General features: G+C 46.8%; 1 protein-coding gene across 3 annotated transcripts in view; it reads left to right on the forward strand.

The window, feature by feature from the left end:
• The first annotated feature begins 6,490 nt into the window (after window positions 1-6,490).
• Window positions 6,491-27,454, forward strand: part of LOC142291969 (inactive dipeptidyl peptidase 10-like) — a 352,241-nt gene continuing 331,277 nt past the window's right edge. For 2 of the 3 annotated variants that reach the window (XM_075336955.1, XM_075336957.1), the window contains exon 1: window positions 6,491-6,753. In XM_075336955.1, coding sequence (XP_075193070.1) covers window positions 6,715-6,753 — 39 coding nt within the window. In that variant the 5' untranslated portion in view covers window positions 6,491-6,714. Of the gene's footprint in view, window positions 6,758-27,454 lie in introns of all 3 variants that reach the window. The other variant, XM_075336956.1, reaches the window with a different exon arrangement.

Here is a 27,454-nt window from a genome sequence, read left to right on the forward strand (position 1 = left end):
GCAATCACAAAGCAGTGGCCCTCGAGTTGTGGCAACCCACCTTTAACCTGCTTATCTCTGTCAGCTACATTAAAGCACCAGAGGTAAAAGACTTTCAAAATAACGGTGGCTGGGACATAGATATGGGAACATAACCAAGCTTGCTACATAAATAAGGAAGAGAACCAAGCTTACTGCATAGGAGAACAGAACCAAGTGTACTAGATAAATTCAGTACCAGGACTGAGCCTACCACAAACATTTGGGAACAGAACTAAGCTTACTACATAAATACAGCACTAGAACTGAACCTACTACATAGATATAGGAACAGAACCACGCTTACTTCATAGATACGGGACAGAACTGAGCCTACTACATAAATACAGTACCAGAACTGAGCCTACTTTATAGATAGGGGAACAGAAGAACCAAGCTTACCATTTAAATACAGTACCATAACTGAGTCTACTACACAGATATGTCAACAGAACTGAGCTTACTACATAAATACAATACCAGAAGTGAGCCTTCTACATAGATATGGGTACAGAACCACGTTTACTACATTGATAGGGGAACAGAACCAAGCTTTCTGTATAGATGCGGAAACAAAACCGAGCCTACAACATAAATACTGTACCAGTACTGAGCTTACTACATAAATAGGGATTGTTCCTTTTGCTTTTTGTCCTGATGAAGAAGACGGATATGTCTTTGAAACGCGTTGACCTGCAGAAATAAAGAAAAAGGATTTTATCATATATCCTTGGATTATTGTGGTTTCTAGGGCAGCATTAAACCCGGATCTCTCTTTTTTACCATATAGTTTCATCGCTTACTTTGGGGCTGCTGCTGACCACCATTTGAAATATATGTGCTTATAAGGAGTTGTGCCTGACACAACTTTATCAGGTGAGTGTGCCTTTGGCACCCTATCTGTGAAATCCCATACCGGGTAAGACCCTATGTGCGCTTTCTCTTCAACAGAAAAATAGTAATAACATCCTAGCACTTTGTGCCAGCCCGGCTACTAACACACATAGCCACACGGTGCACTGTGCATGGCCATGTCTGCTAAACTAACAGCAATCAAGCAGCACTCAAAAACAGGCTGCCCTGCACAGCTGCTGAGGGAGTGGCCCAGAGGGCATTTGTCTTTTTGCCCCCTGGCCCAGCTTGCCCTTGCATGAATGGAACACGGATGACACACATAGACAGCACACACATACATATGGATGGCCACATAGATGCTCAAAACAGAACGTGCCATACGTACAGTTTTTTATGCACATGTTTGAAGGGTGCTTTAAAGAGGACCCTTCAACAAATTTTTCATGTAGAACTGGACCCACCATTTAGAAATGACTGCAGAGCAGATTAAAATGTTTGTTCTTTCTCATTTGGGCATTATCAGAGAGTTTCTACTGAGGGTGTGTACTTCTTACCTTGTATAATGTTACCCAATCATAAGCAGGCAGCAACAAACAGGAATAAAACAACATGCCCCTCAATAGCTTAGAGCAAGCTACTCCTGTGTGAGATGTAAGTATACAGTTCTAGTCTTCTGCTTTTACCTCGTGCATGATTAGAAAGTGCTGGGAGTAATGCACAGCTGGCTAACATTTTTCAGATAAGATACAGCAGTTAGTGTGGGGGGAGGTGCAATACAGCTGAGTTTAACTGTGTTACATTAAAAACCCATCCATTAGTTATTCTCCTCTCATATAGCACTGTCTCCTCTGCTGTACTGCCCCTCCACCCACACTGCCTGTCTAGAGATGAGTGCTTGTAGGTGTCATTAAAACAGTTATGTCTGTTGTACACATGGCAACTTGTAATGGCTCTGCAATGAGAGCTGAGCAGGCCGTCATTACACCTTATTGAGGAGTAGCATTTTCTAAGCTATTGTAGGGTGTTTTTTTTTCTAATGTGTCTTACTGCCTGCTTATAATTGGGTATTGTCCCATAGGGGAATAAATACACACCCACAGTGAAAGCTCCCTTAGAACGCCCACTTCGACTTACAAAAATTCACTCATTAATTGCCAAATACTTTGATTACTTATACCTCCACATCAAATAGATGAAATAATAAACAATATATATTCTGGACTGAAGATACTTTTACATCGTGTGTCCAGTTAAACATGAAAAATTTGGTGAAAGGTCCTGTTAAATTGTCTATGATAAGAAGATCATTTAAAAATATGTGTGTAAATTAATAGAATTGTTTTGTTGGATATTTTACTCAATATGTACAGTTGACATGGAACCAGAATAAAACTTTACTGTTTTAGGACAATTAGGATTACCAAAATTATTTATATTTGCCAATGCCAAAATAATGAGAAAGAGAGAGTGTGTTTTAAGGCATTTTTATTACTTTCTACAAAGTCGAAAGTTTACATACACAAAAAGGGGCTTTACACGCTGCGACATCGCTAACGATAGATCGTCGGGGTCATGGTGTTTGTGATGCACATCCGGAGTCGTTAGCCACGTCGCAGCATGTGACAGGCTGGAGCGACCTAAAACTATCACAAAAAAGACAAAAATCGTTTGTTTTGGAGAGGTCGTTTAATTACAAACAATCGTTGTCAGGTAAGTAGCGACGTTGTTCCTCGTTCCTGCGGCATCACATATCGCTATATGTGATACCGCAGGAGCGACGAACATCTCCTTACCTCCGTCCCGCCGTCAATGAGGAAGGAAGGAGGTGGGTGGGATGTTCGGCCCGCTCATCTCCGCCCCTCCGCTTCTATTGGCCGGCCGCTTAGTGACACTGAAGAGACGTCGCTATGACGCCGAACGCACTTCCCCCTTTAAGGAGGGATTGTTCGGCGGTCACAGCGACGTCGCTGACAAGGTATGTGCGTGTGACCCTGCGTAGTGATAATGTTCGCTACGGCAGTGATCACCACATATCGCACGTACGACGGGGCGGGTGCTATCGTGCACGACATCGCTAGCTATAGCTAGCGATGTCATAGCGTGTAAAGCACCCTTAAGAGTACTATGGTTTTAAACAATATGAGACAGCCATATGATGATGTCATGTCTTCTTTTGAAGCTTCTGATAGGTTTGTTGGTAACATCTGAGTGAATTAGAGACACACCTGTGGATATATTTTAATGCACATCTCAAACACACTGCTTCTTTGTGTAGCATCATGGCAAAGTCAAAAGAAATCAGCCAAGATTTCAGGAAGAGAATTGTGGACTTGCACAAGTCTGGTTTATCCTTGGGTGCAATTTGTAGATACCTGAAGGTGCCTCTTTCATCTTTACAAGCAATTATACGCAAGTACAAACAAGATGGGAATGTCAAGCCATCATACCGCTCAGGAAGGGGACGCGTTCTGTGTACCAGAGATGAACGTGCTTTGGTCAGACATTTGCATATCAACCCAAGAACAAAAGCAAACGACCTTGTGAAGATGCTGGCGGAAGCTGGTAAGATTGTGGCATTATCCACAGTGAAATGAGTACTGTATCAACATGGGCTGAAAGGCCACTCTAACAGGAAGAAGCAATTACTCCAAAAGAAACATATAAAAGCCATCACAAAGCCCTGATCTCAATTCTATTGAAAAATTATGGGCAAAGATGAAAAGGCAGGTGCGAGCAAGGCGACCTACAATCATGGCTCAGTTACACCAGTTCTGTCAGGAGGAATAGGCCCAAATTCCTACAAACTATTGTGAGAAGCTTGTGGAAGAATATCCAAAACGTTTGACCCAAGTTTAAGGCCAATGGTATCAAATACTACTGAAATGTAAACTTTTGACTTTGCAGAAAGTAATAAAAATGCCTTAAACATTCTCTCCCTCATTATTCTGGCATTTGGCAAATATAAATAATTTTGGTTCCTAATTGACCTAAAACAGGAAAGGTTTATTCTGATTTCATGTCACATAGTGAGAAAAATCTGCAGATGTGTCTTTTTAGATAGTGTATGTAAACTTCTGGTTTCAACTGTATATCTGTTTATTGCTTAGAAGAACTACATGAAGGGATTGAAGGGATTACAGCTTTGTATAGATGGCCACTTGCCAATGTGAATGCCAGTGCTGCTAGTTTTCTATAATGTACAATTATCCTTACAATTTTTGAAGCTGCGGAGAAATGCCACCTCAGCGTTCTGTGACAGTCTTGTTCATGTGTGAACATGACTTGGAGCATTTGATGGTAATTCTTTTTCTTTGTCTGCACATTTCCCAGCCAACAATTTTATCCTTATATCAGAGATTGAATTTAATTCTTTACTTCAATTACATATAGACTTATTGTTTGATCTATTTGATAGAAATTGTACATATTTCTACAAAAAAAAATAATATAATGGAATAATAATGAGATGCCATCATCTGTGTTGCCTTCTTGCTCTTAAAGGGAACCTCTCACCAGGTTTTTCCGCTATAAGCTGTGGCCACCACCAATGAGCACTTACTGTATATACAGCATTCTAGAATTCTGTATATAAGAACCCACACCGCTGTGTATAACCTAAAAAACATAGTTACAGAGGTTCAAAAAAGACCTAGATCCATCTAGTTCAACCTTTCTCCACCAATTATACGTTTTGTCATTATGTCATTTATAACAATGGCGATGTTGTGTGTACTGAGGAAATCATCCAGCCCTTTTTTAAAAGCTGTTATAGTATCTGCCATTACTACTTCTTGCGGTCGGTAGGGCATTCCACAGTCTGGCTGCTCTAACTGTAAAGAACCCTTTCCTACTTAGCTGCCGGAATCTCTTTTCTTCCACTCATAGGGAATGCCCCCTATTTCTTAGTATTGTCTTTGGAAGGAATAAAGGCCGCTTTACATGCAATGACATCGCTAACGAGATGTCGTTAGAGTCACGGAATTCGTGACGCACATCCGGCCTTGTTAGCGACGTTGTTGAGTGTGAAACGCAGGAACGACTGTTAACGATCAAAATTACTCACCATATCGTTGATAGTTGACATGTCGTTCTAATCCCAAATATCGTTGCTGCTGCAGGTACGATGTTGTTTGTTGTTCTTGCGGCAGCACACATCGCTACATGTGACACCGCAGGAACGAGAAACAACCTCGTACCTGTGGCCGCCCACAATGAGGAAGGAAGGAGGTGGGTGGGATGTTCGTCCCGCTCATCTCCGCCTCTCCGCTTCTATTGGGCGGCCGCTTAGTGACGTCGCTGTGACGCCAAACGAACCGCCCCCTTAGAAAGGAGGCGGTTCGCCGGCCCCAGCGACGTCGCTAGGCAGGTAAGTATGTGTGACGGGTGTTAGCGATATTGTGCGCCATGGGCAGCGATTTGCCCGTGACGCACAACCGATGGGGGCGGGTACGCTCGCTAGCGATATCGATAGCTATATCGTAGCTTGGAAAGTGCCTTTAAGTCATGTGCCAGTCCTTTGTATTGACCACACATGTATTTATACATAGACATGAGATCTCCTCTGAGACATCTTTTTTTCTAAGCTAAACAAATCCAACTTTTTCAACTAACCTCTTATCATATGTGAAGCCTTCCATTCCTTGTAGTAGTTTAGTTGCCCGCCTTTAACTGACCCAACTTCTGAATGTCCTTTTTAAAATGTGGAGTCCAAAACTGGATCCCATATTCCAGATGTGGCCTTACAATCGATTTATAGAGGGATGACAATATCTTTTACTATACTCACCTGCGGGGTGGTCGAGTCCAATGGGCATCGCTGATCTTGGTCCGGCGCCTCCTCGCTTCCATCCATCGCCGTCCTCCTTCCAAGGTCCATGTGGATAATGTGTCCTACATCATCTACACAGAGACCACCATTGCACTTCTGCACACGCGCACTTGTCTCTGCTCTGTTGAGGGCAGAGCAAAGTACTGTAATGCGCAGGCACGGGAAAGCGCCAAAGATGAACCGCGCATGTGCACTACAATACTTTGATCTGCCCTCAGCAGGGCAGATCAAAGTGCGCATGCACATGAGTATAATTGAAGACTTTGTGTGAATGACGTAGGACGCGCACCCACACAAAGCAGGGAAGGAGGACGGTGATGTAAAGAAGAGAGGAGGCACCGGACCAAGACCAGTGACTCCCATCAGACCCGACTGCCCTGCAGATGAGTATAATAGAAGCTGTTTTTAGGTTATACAACCTGGGCTCTAATATACAGTATTCTAGAGCACTGTATATAAGGGCTTACTGGTAGTGGCCACAGCTTATACAGTAGGGGAGAAATCTGGTGACAGGTTCCCTTGAAAAAGACAAAAGTGAAAGAATTGTTTTGGCATATCATTGTTGTATCAATTTCCTTATTTCACAATGTCTTTAGATTTATACTTACGGAATCTACACGTCCACATTGTGAATATTCATTAATGTGTAGTTATCTTGATGCAAATCTTATTTTGGCCGATTTTTTTTAACTGTACGCTTTCTCTCTGGTCCCTCAACTATTATATATGTTGTATGAAGTCACCCCTTTGAAGCTCTCCTTCTTTTCCTCCCTCCAATACCAGTTTAGCTCCCACATCCTCCTTATTCCTCACAGCGGGTTATTTCGCTGAGAGTCAGGGTTTTTTATGCTGTCTTTCTGATTAATTCCCTTGGTCAATAGAAGATTGGCTTTCTCTGGCTGTGTGAGACACACTGAGTTGTGCTGAGGCATCCCCCATTCACTGCACTGCCGAGGGAGCGAAGACATACTCCACTTTAACTCCAAAGAGGTTTCCGCTTCTTCTCCGCCACGATGATTGTCAGCACTCAACAGAACCTGGGAACGGAGCTGGTCAGTATGTATGAAGATACAATCACTTATGTGGTGGGATGGTTGGAGATGTCTGAAGACTTAAATGAATTGTAATAGTCCAGCTGCAACACACACAGGGATTCATGTGTGGCTGATATTGCTAACTGCATGTCTGGTACCTACACTTCTGCACCTTTTAGAGATACAGTAAAACTTCTTAGACACTACCACCCAAAATTGCATTGAAAAGAGGTCTTCTAGGTGGGGTGGTCTTCTCAGATGGCCAATATGGATCATATATGATGAAGCTGAAAACCTGGTCTAGACAGTAGGGTGATTTTCTCAAAAAGATGATCGGCTGGAGAGGTTTCACTGTATGTAGAAATAACTTTAGTGTCCTTTGTTAACCTGGCATGGCCACCAGATTCCTCAGGTTAATTTATCTTCTGGAGATTTATGTATCTCTTGACAGCTGTATCATTTCTTATTGATTATGCATTGTGGATAAGTATAGCGTCTCTGTTCCAGAACTGGAAATAAGGGAACTCCTCATCACATTAGCTTAGACTCACCCTCCTTTAACTGGGGCAAACACCTCCTATTTTACTGCAGCCTTTCCCTGACGGCTACACGTACCAGTGCCAACACACAGATTGTATGGACTATATGCCTTCCTCCCATGCACCATGCATGGCCAGCAGACTCTCCGTTCCGCTTTTTTCTTTTATAAACAACCTGTAAGTTAGGATCCTGTTGCTGCATAATACAGCCAAGTGTCAGACACAATAATGTCTATTATATACGGCTTCTCGCAGCCAGATGGCAGGATGTTCCGGAGATGCATGAAATCTACTGGTGCTTGTTTATATTGTGCTCAGTTTTTATACTGGAGATAGCAATTAGTAATGGTGGGGCTGCATGTCATGCTTTGTGCACGTTCCTTTTTTTATAGCGTCTGGATAAAGGTGAATTTATCACTCAGTTCTTTTCTGCAATTGCAGTCATAGGCAGACATTCGCAGAGCTGTGGAGAGATTAATCAGCATGAATAGCCCGCTTTACATGGTGTGAGACTCAGTTTACAGTCTGGCGCTCAATAACTGCTGTTATTACCCTGTATTAGGACATGCATGGTCTTTTAGTGAGATGTTTGAATTTTTATCTTGTGTGAAGTGATGAACCATCCTCCTGGGGACTGGGGTCAACCGCCGTATTCTTTATGTAAATCAGTCATGCAGGGATAATAAATCTAATGCTACATATCCACCTTTCCTGGAAATCATGGCCAATGGAAGTCTCCAGACATTAAGGAGGTGGTCCACCACAAAGCAAAGAAGCCACATCGATATAAAGCTGTGACAAGTCTATTTCTAAATACCTTCTGTTGTCCATTCTGCCTGTCAGCAGTGCTATTACTGTCCGCTCATCCCCATCACGTGACCCCTGATGTCTGGTGATGTCACGTCACATCACGTCATGATGTCCCGTCAGCTTCAAGAATTGGAAGTTGACCCAGCATCACTGAAGTGGAACCCAGTCCCGAGCTGTGGGCAGAGTTTTATCGCACGTCACAGCCCATCATCTCGCGCGCACTCTCCTTCACCGTAGAGCCCCACAAGCATGAGCCATGCTGGGCTGTGATGTGCGATAAGAATCCGCCCACAGCCTAGTCACTCAGGGAGACTGGGTCCCGCCTTAGTAATGCCGGGTGAACTTCCAATTCCGGAAGTTGACGTGACATCAGAGGTCACTGAAGCATGGGTCACATGATGGGGACAGTGATAGCACCACTCACAGGCTGAATGGACAACAGAAGGTATTTAGAAAAAGCCTTCTGTCACAGCTTTACATCGATGTGGACACTAGGCTTTATAGTGGGCCACCTCTTTAAAATGTAAAGGACATAGTAACATGGTTTCTAAGGTCCAAGATCCATCAAAATGCAATCTTTTATCCTGCAATGTTGATCTAGAAGAAGGTACAACTTTCCATAGTGCATATGTGCCGCCCCCATGTCAGCAGCCGGGCTGCTTGGATTCGGATCCGCGGTGGCTCGAGGGGTCTCCGGATCCGGGGGTCGTGCGGCTCCTCATATGAAGGGGGTTATTTACAGGGGATGTGTTAGAGTTTGTGACACCACCCGTGGTTTGTGGTAATTTGGGGAGTACCACTGCTTCAGTTGGGAGTACCTGGGGCGATGGAATGGGGCAGCCAGGTGTTAGGACCCTCCACGGGTAGAGGGGATTCCCCGGGACTCGGTGATGGCGTTGGGAAGATGCCGTGGGGAGCGCAGGGGCCACTTTCGTACTCACTCAGTTCATAAAGCTGACATCGACAACTGGATACACCAAAGTTCTGAACACCGCTGCCGCTGAAGGGAACTAGTTTGGGTCCCGTCCCCGATGGTGTTGCCTGGTGATCCGTGACCTGCCTCCTGGCACTAAGTTACTTCTCTGTTGGTCCCGGTAGTGTGGAACTAGCCGGGTCTCGCTCCCCAGTATGGCTAACTGTGGGAGCTTGCTCTCAGGGTTCAAGCTTGGCATTTTCTGGACTGTATTTGTGGAAAGTCCTATCCCCCTCGTTGCGCTAGAACCCCGATTTTGGAGCAGGTGGAGAACAGATCTTGAAGGCTCCACTTTCGTCGGGTCAATTGTCAGGTTTTCTGAAGCTACTTCCTGACCTAGGGTCCACGTACCCCGTCGTGCCCTGGTCCCACTCCGGTGATGGTGCAAGGCCGCCGGCTGTCCTCCTCGACAGTTCCGTACCCCTTGCCACGATCTACTATGACCGGGGGTCCAGCTCCTACTAGGTCCAGACCACCGTCTGTCACCTAGTTACTTCCAAGGAGCCCGGCCCCTAATCTCCTGTGTTGTGAATGTCAGTTATGCTTTTGCTGCTGTGAGGCTCCCTCTTATGGCCATGACTGGTTTGGACAGAGACCAGGTGTGTTGGAGCAATGGGCATTTCCATAGCTAACTCTCTGCCTATTTAAAACTTGGTCTGCTAGCAGGCTGAGCCGGTTCTCATTTGTTCCTTGGTTTTCCAGCTTTCTCATCTTGCTCCAGAGCACATCTACCCCAGATAAGTGCTTAGTTCTTTCTTATGTTCTTTTGTTCTTTTTGCTCTTATCTGGGTTTGTCATTTTCTGTGGTTATTGTCAGTGTATTTGCATGCAGGAATCTTCCCTCTCAGTTGCTTAGCTCGGAAGCTCCCTGCAGCTATGTTTGGAGTATTGCTCCTATAAATCCATGTGTTTGTTGCTTCTTGAATTTGTAATGGTTCCTGCTTTCTGTTCATTGGTATGATAAGAGCGCCTGATATAGGACGGAGTTCAGATCTAGTGATCTGAGGACTTTTTATACTATCAGATATTTGGATTTTTGTAGGGTTTTTCTCTGGCCACCATCAGCCCCCTTCCTATCCTTTCCTATTTAGTCAATGGGGCCTCACCTTTACTAAACCTATCATCTATCTGTGTATTGTGTTTTCCTATATCACTGCAGTCTTTGAATGTGGGGGGCTTGTTATACCTTTGCGGTCTACTTCTGAGGCAGAGAGTTATTCATCTTTCCATCCTTTAGGATAGCTAGTTCTCCGGCTGGGTTCGCGGTGCATAGGATGTTAGTTCACCCCTCAGCTATTTCTAGTGTTGATGGTTAGTAAGGGCATGGCGGCCAGATTAGTTGCCAATGCTCTTGTCACCTTTTTGCCAATGATATATGGTGATCTTCCATGGTTCTGGATGATAACACTCCTCTCTCTTTCAACTTCCTCGCTTCACTGATCCTGACACACCTGACCTCCCCTAACCAACCCCCCAAGTGGGCGGCCTTATTCCACTCAGACCATCCGCTGGTGTGTCTGGTGGGTGTGGAGCAGAGTGTACCTAGGACTTAGATTGACTGCTGTTGGCAACACCGTTAGGCCGGCGTCACACGGGACGATATATCGGGCGATCGCATGAGCGATCGCACCCGCCCCCGTCGTTTGTGCGTCACAGGCAATTCATTGCCCGTGGCGCACAAAGTCGTTAAACCCCCATCACACATACTTACCTCTCGAACGACCTCGCTGTGGGCGGCGAACATCCTCTTCCTGAAGGGAGAGGGACGTTCAGCTGCACAGCGACGTCACACAGCGGCCGCCCAATAGAAGCGGAGGGGCAGAGATGAGCGGGAAGTAACATCCCGCCCACCTCCTTCCTTCCGCATTGCCGGCGGGACGCAGGTAAGTTGTGTTCGTCGTTCACGGGGTGTCACACAGAGCGATGTGTGCTGCCTCGGGAGCGAACAACCGGCGCGCAGAAGGAGCAACGACTTTATGAAAATGAACGACATGTCAACGAGCAACAATAAGGTGAGTATTTTTGCTCGTTCACAGTCATTCGTAGCTGTCACGCGCTATGATATCTCTAATGATGCTGGATTTGCGTCACGGAATCCGTGACCCCGACGACATGTCGCCCGATATAACGTAGCGTGTGACACCGGCCTTAGTTTGGGACCCGTAACCAAGGAGGAGGTGGATATTGCACAGAAGGGCAGATTTCACAATACCCTGTGACGACCTGATAGGCTACGGCATCACAGTCTCCCTTGGTTAAACGTAGGTCGTCCTCGAGCTGCAGGACATCAAAGGGTTTATTTTCTATTTTTGAAATGTTACTAAACTTTATGAGTTCATCATTTCAACAATGGAACGCTACCGGTTTGGTTAGTAGCGAAGACTCAACCTGCTCCGTTGCAGCCTCTTCCTGCGACAATCCAGTCCCAATGTCCCGAATCCCATTAACCCGCCACCCAAACAACCTGACCCGCTGCATACCTATTGTGGGTCCGTGACCAGGTTAAGGTCCCGGGTGTTGCAATAGATGACTCTGGTGGAAGTCCTGAGTAACCTGGTAGACGTTGTCCTTTTGTGCCAACCCCCACCGGGGCCTCCTGGTGCCGTCTACCAGCACTGCACCGTCCAAGGCCCTGGTGGCCTTTTCCCTGGAACAAAGGTTGGAAAAAGGTTCAACAAGGAGGGCGCAGTCTAAGTATAGCAGAACTTTCCTGTCACCTTCCATCAGGAACCCTGCAGCCGGTCCCTGACAGCCTCCTCCATTTGGAACTCTGGAGAACCTTCAACAAAGGTGACAGTCCACTCAAAACTTTAAAACTTGCAGGTTCCGGTCTTTTTAACATCGGGCACCTCCTGGATACACTATTGCAGAGTGCCCTGGTAAACCACAGCGATGACATATGGGCACCACCCCATCCATGGTACTGCCCGACTTCTCTTCATCCGAAGTGGACTCTGCTTCCACCTCCATTATCTCCAATGCCATTAGTGCTTGTGATGACAGAGACATCCGATAGCCGTTTCCTCCAAAACGTGGCACCCATGCAGCTTCTGGGGTACTGGAACCTGAATCGCCTTCCTCCATTGGCAACACCGTTAGTTGGGGACCCGTAACCAAGGAGGAGGTGGATATTGCACAGAAGGGCAGATTGCACAATACCCTGTGACGACCTCACCTGATGGGCCAGGGCGTCACAAATACATCAAATTTCCTTAAATTTCCTAACCCAAAATCTGGCAAACAGAGTAAAATTCTGGATTAACACCCAGACTTAAGTAATATAGTACACATAACATGCCATATTGTAAATTTCAAGTCGTTGTTCAAGACTTAAAGGAAAACTGACAGGTCCCACAAGTCCTACAAGCCACCACCATTTGTATATTTATTACTAATACTCTGCCTTACCAGCCTCGTATTGTGTTTTACACCTAATTGCATGTTTAAAAAAAAGTATTCATAAACTCTGTATTTAATATGCTAATTAGGCTTTTGACTAGTCAATGGGGAGTTAGTTTCCCCAGACTAGATAGGAAGGATTAGCATCCCACAGGTTTGGAGTTGATGTGGCGGTAAATGGGTTGTGAAATCCCCAATAACAGTATAGAGAAAATCATCACATACTCTTATTTCATAGTTTGCATTATTCTTTAACCCCTTAAGGACGAAGCCAGTTTTGTCCTTAATGCCCAGGCCATTTTTTGCAATTCTGACCAGTGTCACTTTATGAGGTCATAACTCTGGAACGCTTCAACGGATCCCGGTGATTCTGACATTGTTTTTTCGTGACATATTGTACTTCATGATAGTTATAAATTTAGAACGATATTTTTTGCTTTTATTTGTGAAAAAATCGGAAATTTGATGAAAATTTTGAAAATTTTGCAATTTTCAAACTTTTAATTTTTATGCCCTTAACCCAGAGAGTTATGTCACACAAAACAGTTAATAAATAACATTTCCCACATGTCTACTTTACATTAGCGCAATTTCTGAAACAAAATGTTTTGGGGTTAGGAAGTTAGAAGGGGTCAAAGTTCATCAGCAATTTCCCATTTTTTCAACAAAATTCACAAAACCATTTTTTTAGGGACCACATCACATTTGAAGTGACTTTGAGAGGCCTAAGTGACAGAAAATACCTAAAAGTGACACCATTCTCAAAACAGCACCCCTCAAAGTACTCAAAACCACATCCAAGAAGTTTATTAACCCTTCAGGTGCTTCACAGGAACTAAAGCAAAGTGGAATGAAAAAAAGCAAAAAATAAAATTTTACCTAAAATGTTGCTCTACCCCAAATTTATTCACTTTTAGAAGAAATAACACAACAAAATGAACCCCAAAACTTGTTACCCACTTTCTTATGAACGCGCCAATACCCCACATGTGGTCAGAAACCTTTGTTTGGACAAATGGGAGGGCTCGGAACAGAAGGAGCAATATTTGAATTTTGGAAAGCAAATTTGGCTGAAATAGATTGCGGGCACCATGTTGCATTTACATGTCCGCTAAGGTACCTAAACAGCAGAAACCCCTCACAAGTGACACCATTTTGGAAACTAGACCCCTTAAGGCTTCTATCTAGGGGTATAGTGAGCATTTTGGATCCACAAGTACTTCACAGATTTTGATAACGTTACGTTGTCACATTGAAAATTTTCATTTTTTTCTCAAAAATGTTGCTTTAGCATCAATTTTTTCACTTTTTCAAGAGGTAATTCCAAAAATTTGACCCCAACGTTTGTTACCCACTTTTTTATGAGCGCGGTGATACCTCACTTGTGGTCTGAAACCTTTGTTTGGAGAAATGGGAGGGCTTGGAACGGAAGGAGCAATATTTGAATTTTGGAAAGGAAATTTGGCTGAAAAAGATTGCAGGCACCATGTCGCATTTGGAGGACCCCTAAGGTACGTAAACAGCAAAAAAACACCACAAGTGACCCCATATTGGAAACTAGGCCCCTCAAGGAATTTATCTTGATGTTTGGTGAGTACCCTGAACCTCCAGGTGCTTTACAGAAGTTTATAACGTTGAGCCATGAAAATAAAAAAATAAAATTTTACCACAAAATTGTTACTTCAACCAGGTAGCTTTTTTTTTCACAAGGGTAACAGGAAATAAATCACCATGAAATTTATTGCGCAATTTCTCCTGAGTTTGTTGATATCTTGTATGTGGTGGAAATCAACTGTTTGGGCACACTACAGGGCTCAGAAGAGAAGGAGTGCAGTTTGACTGCAAAATTGGCTGGAATCAATAGCGGACGCCATGTTGCATTAGGAGAGCCCCTGAGGTGCCTAAGCAGTGGAGGTCCCCCACAAGTGACCCCATTCTGGAAATAAGACCCCTCAAGGCTTTAATCTAGGTGTATATTGAGCATTTTGAATCCACGAATACTTCACAGAATTTGATAAGCTTAGGTTGCCATATTGAAATTTTCATTTTTTTCACAAAAATGTTGATTTAGCGACACATTTTTCACTTTTTCAAGAGGCAACAACAAAACGTGTACCCCACAGGTTGTTATCTAATTTCTTGTGAGCGCAGGGATACCCCACATGTGGCCAAAAACCTTTGTTTGGATAAATGGGAGGGCTTGGAATGGAAGGAGCACCATTTGAATTTTGGAAAAGTTGAAGTAAATTGCGCGCACCATGTCACATTAGCAGGGCCCCTTGGGTACCTATACATCAGAAACCCCCCACAAGTGACCTCATTTTGGAAACTGGACCCCTCAAGGATTTTATTCAGGAGTATAGTAAGCATTTTGAATCCACAGGTACTTCACAAAAATGTTGCTGTAGCAACAAATTTCTCACTGTTAAGGGGGCTTTACACGCTGCGACATCGCTAATGCGGAGTCGTTAGGGTCACGGAATTGGTGACGCACATCCGGCCGCATTAGCGATGTTGCTGCGTGTGACACCGATGAGCGATTTTGCATCGTTGCAAAAACGTGCAAAATCGCTCATCGGTGACATGGGGGTCCATTCTCGATTATCGTTACTGCAGCAGTAACGATGTAGTTCGTCGCTCCTGCGGCAGCACACATCGCTATGTGTGACGCCGCAGGAACGAGGAACCTCTCCTTACCTGCCTCCCGGCCGCTATGAGGAAGGAAGAAGGTGGGCGGGATGTTCCGGCCACTCATCTCCGCCCCTCCGCTTCTATTGGGCGGCCGCTCAGTGACGTCACTGTGACGCCACACGGACCGCCCCCTTAGAAAGGAGGCGGTTCGCCGGTCACAGCGACGTCGCCGGGCAGGTAAGTATGTGTGATGCGTCTGCGCGATGTTGTGCGGCACGGGCAGCGATTTGCCCGTGTCGCACAACAGATGGGGGCGGGTACCCACACTAGCGATATCGGGACCGATATCGCAGCGTGTAAAGTAGCCTTTAGGCTATGTGGCCATGATCCAGCGACACGGCGTCTAGTACACAGTGTCAGCCTCCTGCAGAAATGTGAGTGTTGTCCACGGGAGAACGCAGCTGCCCATGCCCACGATTTGGGTTCAGGCTGCTGTGGACTTTAGTTTTATTCTACCTGCAAAGAACACTCATCTCCGCAGCATAAATTGACATGCTGAGGCTCGGGAAGCTGCGCCACAGGTCGGTTTATGCTGCGGAGAAAAGAAACACAGTGGGCACGGGATTTCTAAAAATCCTGCCACTGTGCTTCTACTGCACAACGCAGCGTTATGGACGCAGGGAAAACACTCTGCGCCCAAAACGCTGCAAACCCTGATTGTGGGCACACAGCGTAAAATGCTACAATGGATGAATGGATAGATGTCAAACATATATAACGTCCCACCCCCCTGCATATTCTAAGCTGGCGCCCTTTAGTGCCTTTCATGTGACACTAAAGGATGCCTAGCCTTGTATTTAGCCCAAAAAAAAAAAAAAAAAATTAAAATAAATGACGTGGGGTCCCCCCTATTTTTGATAGCCAGCTAGGGTAAAGCAGACAGCTGTAGCCTGCAAACCACAGCGGGCAGCTTCATCTTGTCTGGTGATCAATTTGGAGGGCTCCCCAAGCTGTTTTTTTTTTTTTAATTATTTATAAATAAATAATTAAAAAACAAAACAAACGTGGGGTCCCCCCAAATTAGATCACCAGCCAAGGTGAAGCTGACAGCTGGGGTCTGGTATTTTCAGGATGGGAAGAGCCATGGTTATTGGACTCTTCCCAGCCTAAAAATAGCAGGCCGCAGCCGCCCCAGAAGTGGCGCATCCATTAGATGCGCCAATTCTGGCGCTTCGCCCCAGCTCATCCCGCGCCCTGGTGCGTTGGCTAACGGGGTAATGAATGGGGTTGATACCAGGTGTGTAATGTCACCTGGCATCAAGCCCAGCAATTAGTTATGTCACGGCGTCTATCAGATACCCGACATAACTAATTGACAGTAATAAGAAAAAAAATTGACAACAAAAAAAAATTTATTTGAAAAAACACTCCCCAAAACATTCCCTGAATGACCAATTTATTGAAAAGAAAAAAAAAAAATCCACTATAATCCATTTGGACGTCCCACGTCGCCTCTGGACCTTCTAGAATATGGGGGACACGTTCAGGGAACGTATCCCCCATTTTCTAGGAGGGCAGACCCTCCATTTGAGGAGAGTGGGTGCAAAAAGCTGCACCCACCCTCCCCGGGTCACAGCTGCACAGTGCTGAGCAGCAGCCAGCGTCCTGAACACAGGAAGCTGTCATCTGCTCGGCACATGTGACCGGAGTCTGCAGAGAAGGAGCCGGAGGAGGGGGCCGCGGGGGATCAGCGCTCCGGTATGTATGACACCGGGGGACACCGGGGGACACCAGGGGGGGTAGGGGGGGACCCGGCAGGGCCTGGGGAGCAGGTTTCTGTCGTATGTGTTATGGCACATACGACAGAAACCATAGGAACAGTGTAAATGCGGCCGGCGCGCTGCTGTGCTCTCCGATGCGCGCGGCCATCTTGGATTTTCGGGAGGGGGTTGGGGGTCGGGGGGGGCACTTTGGGGATACCGAGGGGACCGGAGGGAACCGGGAAAAAGATTTATCTCCCATCTGGCATGTTTGATCATGCCAGATGGGAGATAAATGATTTTTTACCGGCGCGGTCATTTACTATAACTTGATGATCGGTATACGGTGTATACCGGTCATCACGTGACTGGGGACCGGAAAAACCGGCCAGAATCATGATCTCCAGGGTCTCAGCTACCCCCGGCAGCTGAGACCCCGGAAATTTTCTGACTCTGGGGGGCGCTAGACCCTTTTTTCCGACCGCCGTTTTAAAACGGCAGAAAGGAATAAGTACCCTTTTTTAGTGCCGTTTTAAAACGTAACGCGGTCGTAATGGGGTTAATTGTAGACATGCCAAACAAACTCTTAGGTGGAAAGAGGAGACAGGGTTTATATTTAATATTTCGATCTTAATGGGTCTTGTTCACAGTGTCGCTTAAGATAAAGTATAGTTCGGCATGTCTACAATTAAAGAATGATGAATTATGAAATGATTGTGCATTGATTTTCTCTATACAGTTTCCTCAGACTAGTCGGTCCTCTCGAATATTATCTGCCAGCTATATGTAAATCTCGCACATGCGCGTGACTTTCTTCGCAAAATCATTGTGTCTCTGACGCCGAGTGTAAGCGTACCTATTCTGTCTCTTCCTGGTACCTATGAATCCCAACCGCTCTAATTATCAGTCCCTTAGATAACTGTATGATTTTACTCACACTACCTGCATCCACAGATAGCTTTAACTCAGCCCAACGATGACTTGTAGGAAGACAAGGAGAAACGCTGTAGTTTTCTTCTAGAATCTTGTATTAAGTACAAAGTAAAGGCAGGTGAAAAGGAATAATCTGTACAGGGTTGTAGATATGTGTGTTCAGCATTGGTTCCTCTCTAGACTAAACTGAAGGAGAAGGGAGGAGCTTTCTATACAGAAGCCAACTAAGGGAGGTACATAGGGACAAACTTCATATAGTCTAATCTACCTAGTAACAATAAGGAATTTCCTGATAGGAGGAAAAATATGCAATGCAAGAAATATAAACAACAGGTTGTTCCCATTCATGGGACACAACACTCCCCGTCTGAAATCATCTGATTTCACAAGTCCTTCTACGACGTAAGGAGTCAATCCTGTCCCTCGATGTCACGAAACCTGTAACAAGAAAAGAGACAAACACAAAAAATGCAACGGTAATGGACTGAATTCAAGTCCATGTTTGGTCGATGACGCATAGTCCTTGCGTAAAAATGTAAAAGTAGAAAAATGGAAAAAATGAATCCAAGTTCAACAAACCCATGTTCAGATTGGGGAAGCCGCAAACATGCCAACTCTTCCTCCAACCTAATAATCCAACAGTAAAGTTTTAGTCCAAAGGAAAGGTTCAAGGTTCAATTAGACACGGACAGTTGTGTCTCAGTACAGCAGGGGTAAGGAAAGGTACGCTCTCCGCCGTGGAAGTGTCCAACGACAAAGTTAGTTCATGTAACGTCCTCCTTTGGTAAAAGTAGCACGAGTTTGGTGACACCAGGATGATTCACGCACATGTGCCAGCCGTGGCACGTTGAAGACTTGTAGAAACAGTGAGCGATGTGAATAAGACGAGCTACGGCTTGTACCGCAGATGACCAACTTGTGAAGTGCTCGAAGCGATGATGTTTCGACTTCTGTTTTGATGTCACTGAAGTGTAGCGAGCGGAGACGATTGGTCTAATTTCCTTGTCGGATTCTGGTTCCACCAGCTCGCACATGTTGCCGGCATAGTTATCACAGGTCTCCTCGTATAAGATACTTGGAGGTGTCAGCCACATGTTGTCTCCGAGTTTGGACGCAGCAGTGAGTCTCGTTCCTTTGTCAGCTGGGTTTTGTTCGGTGGGAATGTGGTGCCACTGTTCAGCATGATCTCTGTCGAGGATATTTTGTGTAATCTCGACAAAGTGTTTCTCCATCTCTGGTTGTCTTTTCAAGGTGTGTTTTAGAGAGGAGAAGCTTGCGGTTCCTTGCTGGGAGTTGATTGGCAACCTTGGCCTTGGAGACCGAAAGGGTAATGGGGCTACCCAACTGTTAGAGTCTTTTTGAGAGAACTCTTTATCCATAATCTTTATGAATTCTTTGTCTTCTCTCATCGGTGCCAACTTGTTGTCTTCATTTGTAGACTCAAACACTGTTGACCTGAAGTTGTCATCTCAGAGATGATGTGCGTCCGCACAGTCGGGCGGTTTCTGTCGCCACCTGGTGTCGCTCAGCCTCTCTTTCACCCAGTAGAGATGCGGAGATGGTTGAAAGTGAGTGCCGCAACCGTTTGGGAGGATGTGCGTCTTGTAGGAGGAGATCGCATTAGGACTCTTCATTTTGTCTACGTAGACATTTCCTATGATCACCCAGCCTAAGTCGTAGCGCTGAGCGAATGGCGCGTCGTGTGGCCCGTTGATGTGTTGGCGTACTTTGTGCAGCCGGAGGATGTCCCTTCCAAGCAGAATCAGGATTTTTGCATTATGATCAAGAGCTGGGATCTTGCTGGCGATAGTTCTCAGGTGAGGGTGGTGAAGAGCTGCCTCAGGTGTCGGAATCTCTTTCCGGTTAACCGGTATCTGGTTGAACTCGACGAGTGTCGGTAGAGGTATCTCTACAGTATTTTCAAGAGATGTTACCATGAGACCACTGGCTCTTCTTCCACAAGCTTCTGAGATGCCGCTGCAAGTACCTAGTGTGTAAGGGTAGGCATTTCCTTTTAAGCCGAACAAGTCGAAGAGTTCAGACCTGGAAAGTGACTTGTTGCTCTGGTCATCCAGGATGCTGTACACCTTCACGGCCCTCTCTGGGTGACCTTTGTGATATATCCTTACTAGGCATATTTTCGCACAAGACTTGTCCCAGAGATCTTCTCCGCAGACTTCGTTGCACGAGGAGGATACTGTGAGGTGGTTTGCAGCTTGGCCTGTACTCTCCCCACCATGACTTGTGGTAGGAGAAGGTGGAGGTGCAGGATCAGGCTGAGATGGGTGGAGCGCTTGTACGTGATCCGTGCTGTCACACTCCATGCACTTAATTGTAACCTTACAGTCCTTGGCAAGGTGTTCTGTAGAGGCACAACACCTGAAACATACCCCAAACCTTTTCAAGAGTTCCTTTCGTTCTTGGAGGGGTTTCTTCGTGAAGCCAATGCACTTCTTCAGGGGGTGTGGCAGTTTGTGAATAGGACACTGGCGGTTCGGATTTTCTGCCTTCCCGCCTTCATTACCCTTGTCTGGTGCTGACATTGGTGTAGGTGGTAGAACGTCAGTCTTTTTGACTGATACTGGGCCCCTACGTTTTCTGTCATTTTGATGAGGGCTCTCATACCTGGGAGCTGGTAAAGTGGAGTCGGTGGGTTCTCCACAGGTGAAGCTGGGGTCTGCCTTACGTTCAGCGATGCCATTGATGAACTCGCAGAAGTAGGAGAATGGGGGGAAGGAGACTTGGTGCTCTTTTTTATAGTTTGTTCCTACCGTGGTCCACCTTTCCTGCACGTTCTAAGGTAACTTGGCGACTATGGGTTTCACCCCACGAGCGGTGTCCAGGTAGCTGAGGCCAGGTAGGTGTGTGTCTGTTTTGGCCAGCTGGAGCTCGGACAGCAGGTCGCTGAGTTCTTGGCACTTTGAAGCATCCTTGCTAGATATTTTGGGAAGGTCATATAGTTGTTTGAGTAATGCATCTTCAATTGCTTCAGGACTGCCGAAGCCTTTCTCTAGTCTGTCCCATGCGGTTGCGAGACCAGTTGTTGGGTCGCTAATGTAGATGGATCTGAGTCTCTTGATTCTCTCAGTAGACCGTGGCCCTAGTCACCTGATTAGCAAGTCCAGCTCTTCAGCAGCCGTAATGCCGAGGTCACGCGTTGCGGTTTTGAAGGCACCCTTCCTCCCTCTGTAGTTTTCGGGCTGGTCGTCATACTTTGTGAGACCGGTGTTGGTGAGTTCTCGGCGGATCATGTACCTCGCAAAGTCGGACATGTCTGATCTTTCTGACATTAGGGGCACATTTGCTGACTGTGTGGTGCTGGTTGCGTGGTTTGTAGCTTCTCGGTTCAGGAACGTGGGAAAGTACGAAGTGGCGTAGGTGACCAGTGATCGGTTTGGTGTGTACAGTCTCTGTTGTATGCGGGGCCGGAACTACACAGTTGTTGGGAGTGTAGCGCCTTGCCGGCATGTTAGGTTGCATGTAGACGTGGGCATACAGAGGTTGCTGATGCGCAGGGTGTGGCTGTGCATTGGAATATGAAGCAGGTTCAGGCTTGAAAGTCTGAGGTGCATTGGACTGACCTGGAAGGCTGGAAGCTGTAGGTGGATCAGTGTCTTGAAGCTGTTAGCACTGACGGGAATGTTGATGGTAGTTGGCAGTTCGTCGGCTTGGCTCAGCACATAATCTCTTGTACACTTAAGTGAGTCTTCTGTGTCGAGATCACACAAACTGGCGCTGCCTTCTTGGCTCCCACCCAGAGCTTGCTCAAAGACCTTTAGCCTTGCCATGGCCGCCACATGTTCACATTCCTTCTTTAGGGCTTCAGTTTCTGCCTTTTTGCGTGCAGATTCTGCAATTGTCTCTGCTTCCTTGCGTGCAGATTCTGCTTTCATCTCTGCTTCTCTGCATGCAGATTCTGTTTTCATCTCTGCTTCTCTCTGGGCGACGATGGCTTGTACTTTTGTTGTTTCTGCTTCAGCACGCGCCTTATATGAGCTGCTCGCTGAGGGTTGAGTACCTTGATGAGCCTGATTTGAGTGAGTGCCTTGAGCTCTTAACCGACCTGGATTTGTAAGATGCCACTCCTGACATTTGCACAATTTTTGCTTCAGTCTCGCTCACAATGTCGCGCACGGTTTGGTCTCGTTCAGCATTAAGCTGTTGGAAGTCCTGTAGTTCTTTTTGAGACTCAGACGTATTTGATCTCAGCAGGGTAGAGGAATATTTTTTGCAAATCTCTTTGTAGGACTGGTATGTTGAGTACAGTTGTTCAAGGGCTCCCTCTGGTGGTAGCTCATGAGCACCAGGCGCAGATAAAACAGTCACTTGTTTTTGCACTCTTTGCCACAATAATGTTGTGCGGGTAAACAGTTCACTTCTGGCTGTTTCTAGGTTCTCTTTAACCTTCCATGTTGGTTTGGCCAACCGCTTAGATCTTTCACTGTAATTTGATTTTGAGTCCATGTCTTCCTCTTGTTGCTTTGGAGCAGGTAGTGAAATTGTTCTCTTTACCTCCATCAGGAAGGGTGAATGCTGCTCTGCACTGGTTGTCAGGGAAACCAATACAATGTTGCAATCTGATCAGGGGAGCAGCCAGTGTTTGCAGAATGGATTTGCAGAGTCTCTGCTGTAGCGTACAATTAGCTTATGGGTGATTCTTAGTTTATAGCTGCACACAGTTCTGATAACAGGTTAATACTTTACAGGGCACTTTCCATCTGAAGCTGCTATAAAGTTTTATGCTGTGGCTTGTTATCAGCCCCTTGGGGTAATCCTTTCTCTGGATTGTGTGCAGTATAGCACTCCTGGAAACAGGTTCTTTACTGATATATGAATGCTAATCCCGGTCACAGCTAATCCTTTTCACTATTCTGTCTCTTCCTGGTAGCTGTGAATCCAACCGCTCTAATTATCAGTCCCTTAGATAACTGTATGATGTACTCACACTACCAGCATCCACAGATAGCTTTAACTCAGCCCAACGATGACTTGTAGGAAGACAAGGAGAAACGCTGTAGTTTTCTTCTAGAATCTTGTATTAAGTACAAAGTAAAGGCAGGTGAAAAGGAATAATCTGTATAGGGTTGTAGACGTGTGTTCAGCAATGGTTCCTCTAGACTAAACTGAAGGCGAAGGGAGGAGCTTTCTATACAGAAACAAACTAAGGGAGGTACATAGGGACAAACTTCATACAGTCTAATCTACCTAGTAACAATAAGGAATTTCCTGATAGGAGGAAAAATATGCAATGCAAGAAATATAAACAACAGGTTGTTCCCATTCATGGGACACAACAGTACCGACTTCAGAGAGGCACACTGCATGTCCGAAAGATAAGAAGAAAGCTCCTTCACTTCTGTATATGTGCAGTGCACCGCTCTGAATCCAGGACACTTATGTAGCGCCCCTGAACCCCTTAGGGTGCTACAAGGTTCTGCATCCCCACAAGGATGCAGGGCCTACCCCCTTAGGGACCCAGAACCCCAGTTCCGGTATAGCAAAAACCCAGGTAATCCCAGTTTTCCCCAACATTCCCCAATACAATGGTACTTAGCTAGGGTGGGACCAATGGATGGCCGCCTAGAGGTGGAGCCACTACAGTCCACTAGTTGACCAGATGGGAGGGGCAGACTGTGGAAAGTAGTCAGTTGAGAGTTGACAGTAGGAGAGTGAAGGTGGAAGTGAAGCGACGTCCTGGCTCGGGTCGATGGTAACCTGGTACCCAGGAGAAGTGGTTGCCAGTGGAGAATGGTGGAGTACTCCCGGAAATACGCACTGACGGGGTACAGGACCCTAGGACAGGAAAGAGCTTCAAGCTGACCTGTTAACACCTGCATAGCAAAGGGGACCATCAAGGACCTTGCTGACCCAAAAGAATCCAAAGACTCAGTAGCAAAGAGAGAACCAGGGTCAGGACCAGAGACTCCAACCCTACAGGGTTCACGCTACCGTCAGGCGGACAGAAGTGGACAAACCACAAAACGGGGACCCCCAGTGTTCTATACCACGGGGACCCACTTACTAGAGACAGGTGCAGGGGAAGAAGGTACTAGAGAACCAAACTGGCAGTGGGACGAAGGGTAACCTGGAGGCGAAACCAGCCGGCCTTGGGCAACCAGTTAACATCTGCAGAAAGTGAGTAAACCAGTTGCACTGAATACCTGTGTGGACTACCTTCTTTCGATGCCCACTGCACCATACACCCTCTAGGGCAAAACCCTACTTGTGGAGGGACTACCATTCTAGCTGCCAATACCATCAGCCCCAGTAGAGACATTTTGCAGTGGCGGCTCCCTACACTTAACCGCAACACTGCAAGTGGCGTCACAAGTGAACATTTTCATATTCTCCCTTATAAATATCCCCATTACAAAAAGGGCCCAGGGCACTGAACCGGGTAACGGCCACCACCGTGACATTCCCAAGAGAGACCCTGCCCGGAACTGAGTACCCCATATCCCTGGGCGCTACACTTAAACTCAGCTTCAGAGTTGCAATAATATTGGGAAAAAAGCCACACGCATGTGCAAGATTTGCAGAGACATCAGCTCATCCAAATCATGTTATCACGCCCACAGGGGTGTGATAACATTCTGAGAGGGCTGACTAGTCTGGGGTAACAAACACCCCATTGACTAGTCGAAAGGGTAATTAGCATTTTAAAAACATGGTTTATAAAGACTTTTTTTAAATATGTGTAGTGCACTACTAGGTACTGCATCCTCACCAGGATGCAGGGCCTATCCCTAGGGACCTGGAACACCAGTACCAGTGTGCCGCCCCTGCAGTGGTCGAACCGCTCAGATCCGGGGTAGGTGATTACTCGAGGGTCTCCAGACCACTCTCAAATGAAGAAGGGGGTATTTACAGTGGAGATATAGTTCGTGACGCCACCCGTGGTGTACGGTAATTGGGAGTACCGCCGCTGCCGTTGGGAGTACCCGGGGTGATGGAGTGGGCAGCAAGATGACGTTATCCTTCTCTGGTAGGGGAAAGCCTTGGGACTCTGGATGATGCTATGGGATGCAGGGGGAGCACAGGCTTGCTGGTTGCAGGGGTTAATCAGGTACTCACTCAGCAATAAAGCAGACGCTGAAAACAGGGTGAACCAAGTCTCTGACTGCCGCTGTCTCTTGAGGGGAGCTTGTCCTGGTCCTGTCCCCTGCAGCACTGCCTGGTGGTCCGTGACCTGCCTCCTGGCACAGTAATTTAGAGTGTCCTTTGTGGCCCGTCAGCTTGGAGATTTCCGGGCCCCGCTCCCCACTATGGCTAAATGAAGAAGCATGCTCTCAGGGCAGGGCCGGTGTCAGCACCTGGCATACCCGGGCAAATGCCGGGGCCCTGGAGAGTCGGGGGGCCCACTCGGCCTCGTCAGTTCTGCTGCCCCCGGGCCGGGCCCACTCGCCTTTAGTTTTGCTGCCGCCGGGCCGAGTTCCGGGGACCGCAGTCCTCGTCAGGAAACTGTGGCTGCTGTCCCTTTAAGGCGCGCAGAGCACAGCATTCTCTGCGTCCTCCTGGTTTGAACTTCATCTGTTGGCGGAGCTACCGCCCGGCGTCCTACTCAGTCCCATAGATGAAGGAGGCACAGTGCCACCCAGCGACCCCCAGCACAGCGCTTCTCTCTGGCGCTGTGCGGGCCCCATATCCTCCATGACCGAGCGGTATGTGCTACACCCCCCCTTCCACTCGATCTGTATGTGCCCTCCCTGCCCCCTGATTTATGGGCCCCGGTGAGCTGTATGGGTTTCTCCCCACCGAGTTGTATGCCCTGACCCCCCCCCAAAGCCACGTGCATGGGCCCCGCAGAACCGCGTGTGTGGGCCCCGCAGAGCCACATGTGTGGACCCCGCAGAGCCGCGTGTGTGGGCCCCGCAGAGCCGCGTGTGTGGGCCCCGCAGAACCGTGTGTGTGGGCCTCGTAGAGCTGCATGTGTGGGCTCCGCAGAGCCGCTTGTGTGGGCCCCACATAGCCGCGTGTGTGGGCCCTGCAGAGCCGTCTGTGTGGGTCCTGCAAAGCCACGTGTGTGAGCCCCGCAGAGCTACGTGTGTGGGCACCCAAGAGCCATGTGTGTGTGTGTGTCTGTCTGTATGTATACAGCAGAGCAGTGTGGGTCTGTATGTATACAGCAGAGCAGTGTGTGTGTCTGTCTGTATGTATGTGTATCCAGCAGAGCAGTGTGTGTGTGTCTGTATGTAGCAGAGCAGCATGTGTCTGTATGTATGCAGCAGAGCTGTGTGTGTATATGTATGTATGCATGCAGCAGAGCTGTGTGTGTGTATATGTATGTATGCATGCAGCAGAGCTGTGTGTGTGTGTGTATGTATGTATGTATGCATGCAGCAGAGCTGTGTGTGTCTGTCTGTATGCATTCAGCAGAGCTGTGTGTGTCTATGTGCATGCATGCAGCAGAGCTGTTTGTGTCAGTCTATATGTATGCAGCAGAGTTGTGTGTGTCTGTATGTATGCAGCAGAGCTGTGTGTGTCTCTGTATGTATGCAGCAGAGCTGTGTGTGTCTGTATGTACGCAGCAGAGTTGTGTGTGTCTGTATGCATCTATGCAGCAGTGATGTGTGTGTTTGTCTGTATGTATGCAGCAGTGTGTGTGTGTGTGTGTGTGTGTCTGTCTGTATGTATACAGCAGAGCAGTATGTGTCTGTCTGTATGTTTACAGCAGAGCAGTATGTGTCTGTATGTATGCAGCAGAGCTGTGTGTGTATGTATGCAGCAGAGCTGTGTGTGCATGTATGTATGCATGCAGCAGAGCTGTGTGTGTCTGTATGCATGCATGCAGCAGAGCTGTGTATGTATGCAGCAGAGCTATGTATGTATGCATGCAGCAGAGCTGTGTGTGTATGTATGCATGCAGCAGAGCTGTGTGTATGTATGCATGCAGCAGAGCTATGTGTGTCTGTATGCATGCATGCAGCAGAGCTGTGTGTGTCTCTGTATGTATGCAGCAGTGTGTGTGTGTGTCTGTCTGTATGTATACAGCAGAGCAGTATGTGTCTGTATGTATGCAGCAGATCTGTGTGTAGGTATGTATTCATGCAGCAGAGCTGTGTATGTATGTATGTATACATGCAGCAGAGCTGTGTGTATGTATGTATGTATGCATGCAGCAGAGCTGTGTGTGTATGTATGTATGCATGCAGCAGGACTGTATGTGTCAGTCTGTATGTATGCAGCAGAGCAGTATGTGTCTGTATGTATGCATGCAGCAGAGCAGTGTGTGTCTGTATGTGCTGTATGTATGCATTCAGCAGAGCTGTGTGTGTCTGAATGTATGCAGCAGAGCTGTGTGTGTCTATGTATGTATACAGCAGAGCAGTGTGTGTGTATGTCTGTATGCATGCAGCAGAGCTGTGTGTGTCTATGTGCATGCATGCAGCAGAGCTGTTTGTGTTTGTCTATATGTATGCAGCAGAGTTGCGTGTGTCTGTATGTATGCAGCAGAGCTGTGTGTGTCTCTGTATGTATGCAGCAGAGCTGTGTGTGTCTGTATGTATGCAGCAGAGCTGTGTGTGTCTGTATGCATCTATGCAGCAGTGATGTATGTTTGTCTGTATGTATGCAGCAGTGTGTGTGTGTGGGGGGGGGGTGTCTGTCTATATGTATACAGCAGAGCAGTATGTGTCTGTCTGTATGTTTACAGCAGAGCAGTATGTGTATGTATG

Source organism: Anomaloglossus baeobatrachus, chromosome 2, assembly GCF_048569485.1.
Source record: "Anomaloglossus baeobatrachus isolate aAnoBae1 chromosome 2, aAnoBae1.hap1, whole genome shotgun sequence".
In the NCBI taxonomy this organism is placed as follows: domain Eukaryota; kingdom Metazoa; phylum Chordata; class Amphibia; order Anura; family Aromobatidae; genus Anomaloglossus; species Anomaloglossus baeobatrachus.